Source organism: Epargyreus clarus, unplaced genomic scaffold, assembly GCF_041222505.1.
Source record: "Epargyreus clarus isolate Ecla_fem2 unplaced genomic scaffold, WU_Ecla_fem_2.2 ptg000023l, whole genome shotgun sequence".
In the NCBI taxonomy this organism is placed as follows: domain Eukaryota; kingdom Metazoa; phylum Arthropoda; class Insecta; order Lepidoptera; family Hesperiidae; genus Epargyreus; species Epargyreus clarus.
The window spans coordinates 16,305,567-16,323,020 of record NW_027332230.1 but is presented as its reverse complement, the minus strand read 5'-3'; the positions used below and the strand labels follow the sequence as shown (position 1 = coordinate 16,323,020).

Sequence of the window (17,454 nt, the reverse complement as noted above, 5' to 3'; positions counted from 1 at the left end):
TAACACGAAAAGGACAATATCGCGTTCCAGTTGACAGAGGTGCGGCTAAACGGCCCGGAACGAAAGGAATATTTTATTCCAATAAGGAAAACAACCCTGTACACCTCCACACCTGCAAAACAATACGAACTGAGGGGTGGTTTAGACTACATCGAAAATATCATTGGAAAATGTATTTATTTTGGCTTATGTCTATATTGGAAGTTACAGGGTTGCACAATTTTAAATGATATGAAGTTCCTTTAGTTCTTACACGCGTGTATGCTTACGGGTTATATCTGAAATTCTCCCTGTTAGATGTGATTCGTCCTAGCGGCCTTCAATTTATGACGCGAGCCCAAAAGTGTATAATTTTTGCATGAAGAGCTGTTCGCGGAACGAAAACGTAAGCTGATGCCTCGTTTCACTCTGCCAGGGAAATGGGGGATTTCTGCTGAAATACGGACAATATTAAAAGGGCTCCCGCGAGTTAGATATCAAAATGTACTGAGGTTATTTTGTTTTCTAGTTGAGTTGGTTTATTTTTGGTGTTTTTGCCAAATTTAAAACATCCTTACTAATATTATAAATCCAAAAGTAACTCTGTCTGTCTGTCTGTCTGTCTGGTTGTCTCTTCTTCACGCCCAAACCACTGAACCGATTCTAATGAAATTTTGTAAAAAATAGTCTGAGACTCGAGAAAGGACATAGGATAGTTTTTATCCCGGAAATCCCACGGGAACTAGGGATGGCGATCTAAGATCGATTAATCGGAGAATCGATCTTTTGGACCCAAAACATCGATTATTTTAATCGATATTAGTAAGGATTCAATCGTAAACTATGCATTTGATCAAGTGATAATCTTTAGCAAAGTTAAGGTACGAATTTTTAGTTTTATGTATGTTAGTATGTTAAATTATTTTCTTTTAAACGCGGGCGAAGCCGCGGGCAAAAACTAGTTTAAAATAATACAACCTAAGAATGTAAACGGCAATTAACAGGTACAAATTTAATAAATTGTTCATATGTGTTTAGTTTACTAAAATAATACATTATACTATGAATAAATATTAAACAAATAATTTTGTCTAATTTTCAAAGAATTATATGTAAAAAAATGCTATTAAGTTAAAACGTAGGTAATATGGCAAAAGGTAAAATAGAATCCATTATCCACTGAATACAGAAAACTGGGAGTTACTTAATACACAACTATAAATCTTCTTATCCTCCATTTCGCAAAAATGTAACTGAAACAAAATATGGAACATGTATTTCTTATTTATACATCAAAGATTAACGAATGACATACATTAGCTCCAATTTGCCTTTTAAATGGAAAATGTTTAATGCCTTTGAGAGTGTACAGCAGTATTTGAAATATACATGTTTCGGAGAATTGCTAGACTTGCAGAGGTTTTCACGGAATCTGTTCCCATTTCGCCGAGGAGTGTATTATTAGTGTCTTAGCATAATGTAACTTAATGTTTGACTTGCTACTAATTAATGTTTAAGACAGATTTATTATAGATAGACTTAGTTACATACGAGTATCTCTTTTATGTAATATGGGAGTAGCAGACGAACATGCAGTTCACCTGATGGTAAGTGGCTTCTGCCGCACATGGACATCTGTAATCAACCCCACATAGGATTAGATATTCCTACCTGAGATTGGCCACAGATGCGCCGCTACTCCTGAGGACTAAGCTGGAGCGCCTCCCTTACCACACCCTTCAAACCAGAACACAGCAGCGCTTAACACTGCTGTTATAAGGCAGAAATGGGTGTGGCGGTGGTGCCGCCGGAGTCGAACCACAAAGGGTTCTACCACCTTCCTCTATGTGTAAAATACAATCCGGTTGGCGTAATGGTTGTCTGTTAGGGAGGGGTTCCTATGTTCAAGCTTGGGACAGGTGAACGTTTAAATGGCGATAGAGTTTTATTTACTTAGAAGCCTAGTGGTTAGAAACTCGGTCTCTCTCGGTCGTCCGAGTTTCGGAGCCCAGACACGGACTAGTTCAAATTATTTGCTTATTATTAAAAATCAATTATCACTAGCTTAATCGGTAAAGGGAAATCAAGTGGAAATCTGAACACCTGAGCGTTCTAAAAAAGGTTCTTCAAAATTTATGAAGGCTAACAATTCGCACTTGACTAATAAGAGCACTATGGCCTAAAACGCCTCTCATTAAGAAGAGGCCCGTGCACAACAGTAGGAAAAAAATATACGCGACGAATAGATAACCTCTCTTCCTTTGGGAAGTCGGTTAATAATGGGTTAATGATGATGACATGACAGACTAATATAATTAGCCACTAGCAATGACGTACGTAAAATCAAATGCTTGTTACTTCACCTAAGATATTACATGTAATATGAAAACAGAGCTAAAGTGTCCATATCTTTCATTAAGGTTACTATTATTGACAGCCCGCGGTGCACCGCAACCCGCAAGCGCGGTAAAGCAACCATTCTTTCCTCCGGTTAAATAAATTAAAATACGATAAAAACGTTTTACACTTCATTTGCAATAAATAAGCACCTGTCAATTATGTGGTGTTTCCATTATAGAAAAAATGAACTTTCTTTTTTAAAAAAATAGTGAAAATGAAACGTGCTATCGCATATTTATAGTACACTAGCTGACCCGGCAAACGTTTGTTGCCATATAAATAAAAAAATTGTTAAGTGTGAACGACCTTATCACTTACGGGTTTGAAAAATAGATAGAATATTTGAAACTGCGATGGTAGCGAAGTCTGTCGAATCCAATGTGAAACATTCCAAAATCAACAACTACTTACGAATTAAAAATTAATTAAAAAAACCTTTTCCCACGGACTAAGTTGTGAATCTAATCCATTCTCAAGTCCCCTTGAACACACACAACAAATTTCATCAAAATCAGTCTAGTCTCATAAGAAATATATATATAAAGATAACCAATCTGCAATTAAGCTACGTTTATTACATTATTATTTTTTATTACATTTAAGAGCAAGAAACGAGCATGATAGAAAGTGGCTACTTCTATCCATGGATATCTGTAATCGACCCCAGACAAGACTAGATTCCTACTTGAGGTCGACCACAGTGGCATTTCTACCCCTGAGTGCTAAGTTGTAATGCCTCGGATAAGTGTGTTCTTACCGCATAATTGCACCAATTCAATATTAACTACTAGAATAGGTCAATAGGAAGACGCTCTGTAGAATATTCTATCACCGTGTCAACATTATCATGTCACCAACGGTCATTAGGAATTACGAATTAATATTGAATATCACGTTGATCTCTCTTTGTTGTTTATTAAAGTTTGAACTAATTAATGACATTTAATATTTATGTGCCACAGATTAAGATGAACGCCTTGAAATGGGTGATTACTAAACGGTATAAATAAGTAAACATATTGTTAGTGGTCGGTGGTGGCCGAAACACCAAGGAATGGAGAATTCTACCACCAAGGCAAGATTGAATAAAAAATTGTCTTCCACAAATTATACTAATGCAGGGAATACTATTAAAACTAACCTTATCTGAAGTTGCTTACAGATATCCATGGGTGACAGTAGCCACTTTACATTAGGTGGACTACAAGCTCGTCTGTTGTTCCTATATCATAAAAAAATCACGAAAAAAGCGGCAAACTTACACGTGATGATCATCTAATAAAATAAAAAGTTTGCAAAAAAAACAGTGTCCATTCGTACTGTCCATTTATGTAAGTAGGTATAATATGTAAAATCACGTCATAACACTTGAAACCCTATATCGCCACGTGAGCGCGCTACGTGTGGGGATGATTTGATAAAACCCGGCCGGCCATCTTTATTCAATCTTGGGCACCTTTCAATTCGAGCCTGAGCGTGACTAGAATGTTGTATGTGCCCGCGGGTGTAGGGGTAAGGATCTCTACATATTTCGTTGGACTGTGGTTTGATAACTAAAACTAAGGCCGAATACAAAAATGACCTAAAAGTACTGAATTGTTATCAAATTAAAACAAGTAGAATATTTTTTTGCTAAAATTTATTTTTATTTTTACTGACATTAAAAAGGATGTGTTATTTTTTTTCTTAATTCGATCACCACTACATAAAACGATGTTAAAGTCATGTATGTTGCAGACAAACGGCAAAAGTCGGCTCTTGACGTAGTCTAGTTCTAGTCTAGTTTCTAAAGTCAATGTCTTCACACAATATTGGCATAGGCTTCACCATATTATTATGTTGAAGCATGGTGCATATTTGCAAGTTGCATTGGTGCAAGTATGGTGCATATTTGAAATGGAGATTTTAAATGAAGATTATAATATTAACTTATTTGCAACAGGAGTAACTGAGCAAATCTATTTCTATTGTTACTTAAGTAATTGTTAAAAAAGATAGTTAAATCAAAATTCAAATTCAATTCAAATATAATAATCAGCACATAAAATTGTTATTGTTTTACGTTATCTTAATATAGGTATTCATAAATCACGATTCTTATTATCCGAAACCGCTCCACTAATTCTAAACAAATGATGTATGAGTCTGTCTGTATATATTATTATGTTTGATTCTAGCTTATATTTTATAGGACGTTTTAAACTCGACAGATGGCGTTGCTGTTGAGGTCTTTTTGATTTTTTACGACGGTACAAATGGTGACCAAGTCTAGCTATTATATATAGTATTTAATAATTAATAATATGCAAAGGAATTAAAATCGTGTAATATCGAAAACATATTTAAATGAATATTAATTGCTAATTAATGTAAATGAACATTTGGAATATTAAATAGGCAAATATATTAACTATTATGTCATTGAATTTCTTACGCAGTTTAATTTCCTGAAAATACTTTACGAAGGTATGGTGATACATGTTAAAATATTACTTACATAAAAATCCTTTTTGGTGGTTTTGTGACTAATTGATGTCTGTGAGCTTCAATGCATAAAATGGTTAATAGTATTAATATATAATACGTACTAATAAGTTACAGTAAAATTAAATCATACGCATACTTACCTATTCATGAAAAAAAATTAAAAATAAAAATACTCACAAGAAACATCATTAAATGGCTTATTTTTATGATAAAAACAATTAAAAGGTTTTTAGTAAAGTACATACTTTTTAACTTAATACCGAGACCTTGGATTTAGTATAATTATTTGGATTCTTAATTTACGAAAACTACGTAATTATCGCAATACGGATGTCATACGTACCGTAATAATTAAATGTAGGTAATAATTTATACAACACTTTTAATTTATATCGCAAGAGTTACAAAAATACCAATTCTTTTTATTTTCCCAAGTGAACTGTATTTGTTCATAAAACATTAACAATAATAAAATTCAAGTAATACGTATGATTTTTGCATAAAAGTGAATATAGTGAGTCAGCTGAGCAAATTATTCAATAATTCATTTTAATGTCATTTTATTTAAACAAAATTAAAGGCAAAATAAAAAGCGTGACATAAAACACATGTGTAATAATTGTACCGGTCGTAAATCAACAATATTGTTCGAACGTGTACCAGAATTGTAATGAGATACTAATTAAATTAGCTCCGTATGTCTGTTAGTTCAGGCACCTTAAAATACTTTAATCATATGAAGGTGCTAGAACCCTCTGTAGTTCGACTCCGGCGGCACTACCACCACATCTATTTCTGCGTAATAACAGCGCTGCAACAACAAGTAAGCGCTGCTGTTTTCTTATTTTAAGGGTGTGATAAGAGAGACATACTTTTACGAGGCATTCCAGCTTTATCCTCAGGGGTAGTGGCGCATGTGTGGCAGATCCCAGATGGGAATCTGGCCATGTCTGGGGTTTGTTGCAGAAGTCCATTGGTGGCAGCTACTTAACATTAGGTGGACTTCCTCTGCTACTCTTATATTATAAAAAAAAAACTTATTTAATCTACAGTCGTTGATAATATATGCTAGACTAGTGGTGCCCGCGGCTTCGCCCGCATTTTAAAGATATAATATGACATACATAAAACAGAAAATTCGTACTTTCATTGGAATGACAGTGGTGCCATCTGTCGAAATTTGGTCTTACCAACTCCCAAACCTTCGTGGGCTCTTGGACAACAACTCTGCAAAAGATCATCACTTGATCAAATGCATAGTTTCCGATTCTATAAAATGTATATAGACAAATATTCATTTTTATATAAATAGATAGATGATCAACTAATGGATAAGTAAAGTAACTGTAGGTAAAATCGAAAATCGAATTTCGATCTTCTGGGTTGAAAGATCGATTCACTGAATCGATCCATTACTGGAGTCCGTTCTGGTGGGATTTCCGAGATAAAAACTATCCTATGTCCTTTCTCGGGTCTCAGACTATCTTTGAACAAAATTCCATTCAAATCGGTTTAGTGGTGTAGCCGTGAAGAAGAGACAGACAGACAGAGTTAATTCCACATTTATAATATTTGTAAGGAAGTAAGGATTTGCTGACGGATACATAATTTCAGTGCTTGTTTGATCCTGATAACCTTTTTTTTCGCTATCCTCAAAAAAATATCGAAGATAGAACGATTCTTAGGGCCTCGATTTTTTGTGAATCGATTTATTGCACTTCGATTCGAATCGATTCAAACATCGATCTTTTTCGGTAAGAATCGCCACCCCTATTAATCCCAATAAATCTATATAAACAAATATAATGTTGCAACCGTCTCCGATTGCAAGAACTCATTAAACTCATGGTTATTTAGAGTATGCCAAAAGACCCACAAACGTAGGTAGAATCCATTACCGGAGACCGATTAAAGAAATCGACTTTTTTGGTCAAAAAGATCGCTTCTCTGATTAATAGATTTAAGATCGCTATCCCTAGTTCCCGTGGGATTTCCGGGATAAAAACTATCCTATGTCCGTTCTCGGGTCTCAGACTATCTTTGTACAAAATTTCATTAAAATCGGTTCAGTGGTTTAGGCGTGAAGAAAAGACAACCAGACAGACAGACAGACAGACAGAGTTACTTTCGGATTTATAATATTAGTAAGGATTGAAAGTAGCATGCATGTTTATACGGTCGCCACATAGAGGGCGCCACAATACTAACTGTGGGTATATCCATATTTTAATGAACCTTGCTATTGTTACGATACGTTCTTATCGCTTGAATTTTAACATTATAATAATAATAATAAACATTTATTGCCATTATTATTGAAATACAAAAAAATACACATTACAGCTAACTTAAAATTAATACTGGGCAAAAGGAAGTGACTCAGCTTTTGCTGACAAGGATTGTAATTTGTAATCCTGTTCAGCGCTGATTTTCAGTCACCCCCTTCTCCCTATGGTGTTATGCGGGAGAAAAGGTCCTGGGTTCCCAACCATTTACTACTTTTATCTCTAGATCGAAACTTAAAATAATAGAAACATATATTTTGCAGAGAAATAGATATATGTGATAAACAAATAAAGTAACAAACATTTTACAAACTATGAACAAAACAAAAAAAATAATAATAACAATAACCCTTGCGTGAGTGCGTGAATGTAGATGTGTGAGTGTGTATGTTAGTGTAAGTGTGCGTGTGTGTGTGTGTGTGTGTGTGTTATCAATACTTACTAAAATATGTCTTTAAATTTAAAAAAATATTGTAGGCAGGCTTCAAGTTTTCTGTTGCAAGTTGTTTCTTTAGTAATGCTGTTTTGTATTTTAATTTAAACGTATCCGAATTCATTTTATTTCTTAAGGGAGGGGGTAAATCGTTCCAAATTCTTGCCGCTGAAATTATGACCTCTCATCACTGATACTAATATAGCTATATGACTTAATAGCAAACAACTATGTAGGGACACTTTATTGTAAACCAAGCTATGTGACTTTGCTTAATCTTTAAAACGCCGGCTCAATGTTGTTAGCTTGTTCTGCAAAAGGCACGTAAAGCAGTCCTTGGTTGTTATCACCTTATATTTTACTGAGTTACGGTAAACTGAGTTACTTTATTAACTCGTGTCATTTAACTAAAACGTACGTCAGAAACGCTTCGTTTATCTTAATGTGGATTGTTGATTATAAATCAGGGAATAGTGAGCACTTGTACAACGTAAGCCGTATGAAGTACCCAATTTGCGAAAGTGATGAAAGTGAAAATCGTTTTACGAAATAGTTGTTGCAAACGAACTTTACAATCCAGATAGTAGGTGGACACTATGGCCACCCAAATAGGACTGGAGTCCTATTACCAACCAAAATATCGTTGAGTGAATAAAATTGAAACTTGCTTACATGCTTTTTGGTTTATTTGTTACCGAAGTGACACTTTTTCGTTTCAATTTTGTCTTCAGAACCCACAATGCATTTATGACCGACATTAGTTAGGTCCATTTGGGACCTAACCATAATAAAATTTTTGACAAAAAAAATACAACAGACTTCTAGGTCACTACAAAGTAAAAAAAAATCATATAAATGTTGGTTTAGTACATATTTCTGAAGTCGGCGCTCAATATATTTCGTCGGATAACGATGTAAACAGCGTGTCTAATATGAGCCCCGACTTCAGAAATATGTACTAAACCAACATTTATTTAAATTATTTTTTTTACTTTGTAGTGACATATAAGTCGGTTGTATTTTTTTGTTATAAATTATATTTCACCCTTTTTAGTGATGACATAATAAAATTTATATTAATACAATATAAAATTGTATAAACGTGATCATGAATTAAGGTAAGGTCTGAATTTACATTGATTGGAACCGCTCGCTCGCAGGCCGCTACCGCGCCCTTCTCGCTTATTTTTATATTGTCTTATATATATATAAAAATACAACAGACTTCTAGGTCACTACAAAGTAAAAGAAATCATACAAATGTTGGTTTAGTACATATTTCTGAAGTCGGCGCTCAATATATTTCGTCGGATAACGATGTAAACAGCGTGTCTAATATGAGCGCCGACTTCAGAAATATGTACTAAACCAACATTTATTTAAATTATTTTTTTTACTTTGTAGTGACATATAAGTCGGTTGTGTTTTTTTGTTAAAAATTATATTTCACCCTTTTAGTGATGACAATAAAATTTGTATTAATACAATATAAAATTGTATAAACGTGATCATGAATTAAGGTAAGGTCTGAATTTACATTGATTGGAACCGCTCGCTCGCAGGGCGCTACCGCGCCCTGCTCGCTTAGTTTTATATTATCTTATATGTTCCAACCTAACCTAACTAAATAGTCAATGATGAACTGGCTTTGCAATTTCATTAGAACCTACACCAAATATCTTCAAACACAACTCAATTATTCCCATCGGTTGAGGAGTTACATATTTTGTCTCCGAGCCACACCCTTAAATAGTCAATGATGAACTGGCTTTGCAATTTCATTAGAACCCACACCAAATATCTTCAAACACAACTCAATTATTTCCATCGGTTGAGGAGTTATATATTTTGACCCCCAGTCACATTATCAGACCCTTAAATAGTAAATAATAAACTGGTTTTGCGATTTCATTAGAACCTACACCAAAAATCTTCAAACAAAACTCAATTATACCCATCGGTTGAGGAGTTACATATTTTGTCTCCAGAACCCACTCTGATCCTTATCATATTTACATGGGACCAACTTGTAGCAATAGTCCACACACAAAATTAAAGGCATTAAAATAGGTTCATAAACGGCGAAGTTATGGCTGTTATATTTACATGGGTGAAGGAGTTCCCCTCATTTTCTCCAGAACCCATCGATGGATCCTAACCATATTTAAATGGGAAACTTCCAGCTCGTGTCTACATAACAAAAACAGAATTATTAAAATCGGTTCACTAACGGCGGAGTAATTCGTGTACATACATAAAAAAAATTAAAAAAATAAAAAGATATCGGCCGAATTGATAACCACCTCCTTTTTGAAGTCGGTTAAAAATTATAATGTCCATGAACAGTAACTAACTAACTACTAATCGTCAGACGGACTCCATGTTTGTTTGCAACTTGAACGCTGAAAAGATAATAAAAAACGATAAAAACAATACAAGTCAATAAGCGACTCGTAACCTCATATATTCAAGACACTTAAATTTAAAATTAGCATAGAAAGACTCACGGATCGTAAGACCGTCATGCAAAGCCAGGCACGCAGTAGCATGCTAACAGACGTGTTTTTAACGTCTGCGATCGGTCTTTGTTATAAACCTATTATAAATTCTTTTGTCTGCACTTCAGGTGCTTGTTCAGGCTTGCAAACAATCATACAATATAAATTGGAAAGAAGATTTCGATTGTATAGCATCAAGCCGTGGTGGATGAGTGTAGGCGCTCATTATGAAGATACTATTATTAGGTTAATTTTATATTTTTTTAAACTAAATTGTTCGTTACAATAATGGCAATGAAAATAGTCTTCATTACTTAATAATCATTGCCTTGAATTTTAAATTTGTTACCGTTTTAAAATTCAAAAAGTTTTTTTTTAATATATATATGTAGTTTTATATCGCCGTAATGTGTTATTTCATTTTAAATTAATACTAATATAAATGTTATTGAATAAAGTTGTATTTTCTCTTCAGGTTTAGTGGTAGTGTTAAACGTAACACTGATCACAGCCATTACGCCACAACGACCAAGACCTCTAATCGGAATCGCAAGCCAAGGAGAGTGCCCCCCATTATGTGCATGTGCCGATGTATATAAACCCATTTGCGGAGAAGATGGCAATACTTATCCAAATGAATGTGAACTTAAATGTAAAAATTTGGAACGTGCAAGAAACGACCTACCACCTATCAAAGAAGCCTGCGCAGGTGAATGTCCTAAATCATGTGTCTGTAAGACAATTTATAAACCAGTCTGTGGCGATGATGGCCAGACCTACGGAAATGAATGTGAATTACGTTGCAAAAACGAAGACAGAATTAACAACGACCTCCCACCCGTTAATAAAACGAGCGACGGGACATGTCCTGAACCTTGTATTTGCCCTGCCATATACACGCCAGTTTGTGGAAGTGATGGTAAAACATATTCAAATGATTGTGCTCTTGGATGTAAAAATAAAGAACTATTAAATGAAGGGTTGCCGAAGATCAATAAAACTATTGACGGTGAATGTCCGATAGGATGTAACTGTATTGCAGTCTTCAAACCTGTTTGTGGAGATGATGGACAAACTTACAGTAATGAATGTGAACTAAAGTGTAAAAATAAAATACGAGCGGTATATCATTTGCCACCTATCAATAAATCTTACACTGGAGAATGCTCTGTCAATTGTATATGCACATTAGAGTATCAACCAGTGTGTGGCTCAGATAATATTACATATCCTAATGAGTGCGCTTTGAACTGTGTAAGAGATGAACATATAAGAAATAACTTACCACCTATCAAAAAAATAAATGATGGACAATGTATTGAAAATTGCTTCTGCACAGACATATATCAACCTATATGCGGTAGCGATGGAGAAACATACGCCAACAGGTGTGAACTTGATTGTGTCAATAAAATCCAAGCCAGTGAGGGCCAACCACCAACTAATGTCACCAATGAAGGGGAATGTCCTTGTATTTGCACTAAAGATTACAAACCTATATGTGGAAGTGATGGACAAACTTACGCAAACGAATGTCTTTTGAATTGTAAGAATAAAGAACAAGAAAATAATTGCCTCCCAATCATTAAAAAAACAAGCGATGGCGAGTGCCCACCAACTTGCGTTTGTCCATACATATATCGTCCGGTATGTGGATCTGATAATGTTACATACCCTAATGAATGCTCTTTGAACTGCACTAGTAATGACAACGTGCGTAAAAATCTACCACCCATATACAAAGTGAGCGATGGAGAATGTACTGAGAATTGCTACTGCCCCGCAATTTATCAACCTGTGTGTGGTGATGACGGATATACCTACAGTAATGGATGTGAACTTGAATGCAAGAACAGAGAACGGGCTAAGAACCATCTTCAACCTGTTAATAAAAGGAGCGAGGGTGAGTGCCCGAGTACTTGCGTTTGTCCGCTGAACTACCTCCCAGTATGTGGCTCTGACGATGTAACGTATGGAAACGAATGCGCCCTGAACTGTACCAGTCAGGAGAACGTAAAGAACAACTTACCACCCATTGTGAAGAAAAGTGACGGCCAATGCCCTTCGGATTGCTTTTGCCCGGCAATTTACCAACCTGTATGTGGAGATGACGGCAACACCTACTCCAGTGGATGCCAACTGGGTTGTGTCAATAGGATCCGAATCAGCGAAGCTCAACCACCCATCAATGTCACCAGTGAAGGAGAATGTCCAAAACCCTGTGCTTGCACCAAAATATATAAACCTGTCTGCGGAAGTGATGGACAAACTTACGCAAACGAATGCCTTCTAGACTGTAAAAATACAGAACAGATAAAGAATGGTCTTCCACTCATCAATAAAACCAGCGACGGGAAGTGCCCAGAAATTTGTGTATGTCCATTAATATATCTGCCCGTCTGTGGATCTGATGGCGTCACGTATTCTAATGAATGCTCTTTGAATTGCACTAGTAATGACAACGTGCGTAAAAATCTACCACCCATATACAAAGTGAGCGATGGTGAATGTCCCGAGGGCTGCTTCTGCCTCGCAGTCTATCAACCTGTGTGTGGCGATGATGGAAATACGTACAGTAATGGATGTGAACTTGAATGCAAGAATAAAGAACGGGCTAAGAACCATCTTCCACCTGTTAATAAAACGAGCGAGGGTGAGTGCCCGAGTACTTGCGTTTGTCCGCTGAACTACCTCCCAGTGTGTGGCTCTGACGGTGTAACGTATGGAAACGAATGCGCATTGAACTGTACCAGTCAGGAGAACGTAAGGAACAACTTACCACCCATTGTGAAGAAAAGTGACGGCCAATGCCCTTCGGATTGCTTTTGCCCGGCAATTTACCAACCTGTATGTGGAGATGACGGCAACACCTACTCCAGTGGATGCCAACTGGGTTGTGTCAATAGGATCCGAATCAGCGAAGGTCAACCACCCATCAACAAAACTAGTGACGGAGAATGTCCGGAAGCCTGTTTTTGCCCCCTAGTAGTTCTACCTGTGTGTGGTAGCGATGGTAATACATACTCGAATGAGTGTTTCCTAACATGCGAAAGTAAAAAACGTGAGGAAAATGGCGAAACCCCTATAACTGTGATTAGTGAAGGGGAATGTCCAGAAGGCTGTATTTGCCCGGCAATATATGCGCCGGTGTGTGGCAGCGACGGTAAGACTTACGGCAACGCATGTTCATTAGGGTGCAAAAATAAGGAACGGGCTAAAGAAGGCCTTACTCCTATAACTAAAACGAGTGACGGTGCGTGCCCGGTAACATGCGCTTGTCCATACATATATCTTCCGGTATGTGGATCTGATAATGTTACTTACCCTAATGAATGCTCTTTGAACTGCACTAGTAATGACAACGTGCGTAAAAATCTACCACCCATATATAAAGTGAGCGATGGAGAATGTACTGAGAGTTGCTTCTGCCCCGCAATTTATCAACCTGTGTGTGGTGATGACGGATATACCTACAGTAATGGATGTGAACTTGAATGCAAGAACAGAGAACTGGCTAAGAACCATCTTCCACCTGTTAATAAAACGAGCGAGGGTGAGTGCCCGAGTACTTGCGTTTGTCCGCTGAACTACCTCCCAGTGTGTGGCTCTGACGGTGTAACGTATGGAAACGAATGCGCATTGAACTGTACCAGTCAGGAGAACGTAAGGAACAACTTACCACCCATTGTGAAGAAAAGTGACGGCCAATGCCCTTCGGATTGCTTTTGCCCGGCAATTTACCAACCTGTATGTGGAGATGACGGCAACACCTACTCCAGTGGATGCCAACTGGGTTGTGTCAATAGGATCCGAATCAGCGAAGCTCAACCACCCATCAATGTCACCAGTGAAGGAGAATGTCCGAAACCCTGTGCTTGCACCAAAATATATAAACCTGTCTGCGGAAGTGATGGACAAACTTACGCAAACGAATGCCTTCTAGACTGTAAAAATACAGAACAAATAAAGAATGGTCTTCCTCTCATCATTAAAACCAGAGAAGGAGAATGTCCTGAACCATGTATTTGCACTAAAATTTACCGACCTGTCTGCGGGAGTGATGGACAGACCTATTCAAACGAATGCCTCCTGAACTGTAAAAATAGAGACCAGATAAAGGATGGTCTTCCACTCATCAATAAAACCAGCGACGGGGAGTGCCCAGAAATTTGTGTATGTCCATTAATATATCTGCCCGTCTGTGGATCTGATGGCGTCACGTATTCTAATGAATGCTCTTTGAATTGCACTAGTAATGACAACGTGCGTAAAAATCTACCACCCATATACAAAGTGAGCGATGGTGAATGTCCCGAGGGCTGCTTCTGCCTCGCAGTCTATCAACCTGTGTGTGGCGATGATGGAAATACGTACAGTAATGGATGTGAACTTGAATGCAAGAATAAAGAACGGGCTAAGAACCATCTTCCACCTGTTAATAAAACGAGCGAGGGTGAGTGCCCGAGTACTTGCGTTTGTCCGCTGAACTACCTCCCAGTGTGTGGCTCTGACGGTGTAACGTATGGAAACGAATGCGCATTGAACTGTACCAGTCAGGAGAACGTAAGGAACAACTTACCACCCATTGTGAAGAAAAGTGACGGCCAATGCCCTTCGGATTGCTTTTGCCCGGCAATTTACCAACCTGTATGTGGAGATGACGGCAACACCTACTCCAGTGGATGCCAACTGGGTTGTGTCAATAGGATCCGAATCAGCGAAGGTCAACCACCCATCAATGTCACCAGTGAAGGAGAATGTCCGAAACCCTGTGCTTGCACCAAAATATATAAACCTGTCTGCGGAAGTGATGGACAAACTTACGCAAACGAATGCCTTCTAGACTGTAAAAATACAGAACAGATAAAGAATGGTCTTCCTCTCATCAATAAAACCAGAGAAGGAGAATGTCCTGAACCATGTATTTGCACTAAAATTTACCAACCTGTCTGCGGGAGTGATGGACAGACCTATTCAAACGAATGCCTCCTGAACTGTAAAAATAGAGAACAGATAAAAGACGGTCTTCCACTCATCAACAAAACTAGTGACGGAGAATGTCCGGAAGCCTGTTTTTGCCCCCTAGTAGTTCTACCTGTGTGTGGTAGCGATGGTAATACATACTCGAATGAGTGTTTCCTAACATGCGAAAGTAAAAAACGTGAGAAAAATGGCGAAACCCCTATAACTGTGATAAGTGAAGGGGAATGTCCAGAAGGCTGTATTTGCCCTGCAATATATGCGCCGGTCTGTGGCAGCGATGGCAAGACTTACGGCAACGCATGTTCATTAGGGTGCAAAAATAAGGAAAGGGTTAAGGGGGGCCTTCTTCCTATAAACAAAACAAGCGACGGAGAATGCCCTACATCGTGCGCTTGTCCTTTTAACTACCTCCCGGTATGTGGCTCTGACGGTGTAACGTATGGTAACGAATGCGCCCTTAACTGTACAAGTCAAGACAACGTACGGAACAACCTACCACCAATTGAGAAAAAAAGTGACGGCGAATGCCCGGAATCTTGTGTTTGCCCCAGGAATTACCAACCTGTCTGCGGAAGCGATGGACAAACTTACTCAAACGAATGCCTCCTGAACTGTAAAAAGAGAGAACAGATAAAAGACGGTCTTCCACTCATTAACAAAACTAGTGACGGGGAGTGTCCAGGAACTTGTGTTTGTCCATTAATCTATCTTCCGGTGTGTGGGTCTGATAATGTTACGTACTCCAATGAGTGTTTATTGGACTGCACCAGTAATGACAATGTACTTAAAAACCTATCACCTATTTCGAAAGTAAGCGATGGTGAATGTACTGAAGGCTGTTTTTGTCCGGAAGTCTATCAACCCGTGTGTGGTGACGATGGAAATACCTACAGTAATGAATGTGAACTAGGATGCATTAACAAGGAGCGAGAGGGAAATGGACTTCTGCCTGTAAATAAAACGAGCACCGGTGAATGTTCTGAAATTTGCGTTTGTCCGTTTAACTACGCTCCAATATGTGGCTCTGATGGTGTAACGTATGGAAACGAATGCGCCCTGAACTGTACCAGTCAAGAAAATGTACGAAACAATTTACCACCCATTGAAAAGACAACTGACGGTGAATGCCCAGCGGATTGCTTTTGCCCGGAAATTTATCAACCTGTATGTGGAGACGACGGTAAGACCTACTCCAGCGGATGCCAGCTAGGTTGTGTCAATAAGATCCGAGTTAGCGAGGGACAACCACTTATCAATGTTACCAGTGAAGGAGAATGCCCACGACCCTGTTTTTGCAATAAAATCTACAAGCCCGTCTGCGGAAGCGATGGTAATACTTACGATAACTTTTGTCGATTAGATTGCGAAAGCCAACGCTTACAGAGCAAAGGGGAAAAGCCTATTTATGTCATATATAAAAGACAATGTGGTGGGTGTTTATGCCCAGCTGTTGATTCTCCTGTATGTGGAAGCGATGGAAATACTTATAAAAGTAAATGCGAATTGGAATGTGAGAATGAGGTGCGAAAGACGCGGACTCGAAAGCCTTTGACTGTTCTTTACACGGGAAATTGTAAACCAAAGAAGTACAACTGTGACTTTTGTCCTTTATCCTACAAGCCCGTGTGTGGAAAAGACAACAGAACCTACTGGAATGATTGCTGGCTGCACTGCCACACCGCACATTGCGAGGCTGAAGTCTTCCTCGTGAACTTTAGATGCTAGTGTTTAATTCCCAAGGGTTAATTCATTTCATTAAACAGTACGAACTTTGCAGTCTTCAAAATGTTTTTTTTGCTAATAAAAATATTAAAGTATGTGTTTTGATTTTATGTTCCTAAACAAAATGTTTTTATTTCATTTTATATATTATGATTCAACGTTTGTTATCAATTAAATAAATATTTGCTCAATACTTGTGTCATTCTGATTATTCTCCCGATAAATTGACGATTTTTCTTTGTCAGTACAAAATTGAATTATGTATATGTCGCCGCGGATGTATGTACTAAGGCATGATACATACATACTAGACTTAAACACATTAGTTTGTAACCCTTGATTGTTCTATTGTAATTATTCAAAAGTTATTCAATATTTTATAATCAACTTTGATCACGATTGAAATGATTTAAGGTTAGAGTATTGTTACAATGTTTTAGATTTGGGTTATTATAATTAGGGGATTTAAAGGTTAGAATATTGTTAGAATGCTTTTAGATTTGGGTAGTTTTAATTTCTACTAACACCAACTATCTACGATAGTATTTACAAATTGTTAATGGATGACATTTTGATGTTAGAAATAGGTAACTGAGTTTGCATTTTTAAAAAATCATTTTTCAACTATTTTAGACCTTTGTAAAATCAATTCATATTCTGAAATCAT

General features: G+C 37.3%; 1 protein-coding gene across 1 annotated transcript; it reads left to right on the top strand.

Moving 5' to 3' along the window:
* The first annotated feature begins 10,193 nt into the window (after nt 1-10,193).
* Nucleotides 10,194-16,980, top strand: LOC140751779 (uncharacterized). Its single transcript, XM_073085818.1, has 2 exons — nt 10,194-10,328; nt 10,558-16,980. Exons 1-2 carry the CDS (start codon nt 10,310-10,312, stop codon nt 16,788-16,790), a joined length of 6,252 nt encoding a protein of 2,083 aa, XP_072941919.1. The 5' UTR covers nt 10,194-10,309; the 3' UTR covers nt 16,791-16,980.
* Nucleotides 16,981-17,454: the final 474 nt, after the last annotated feature.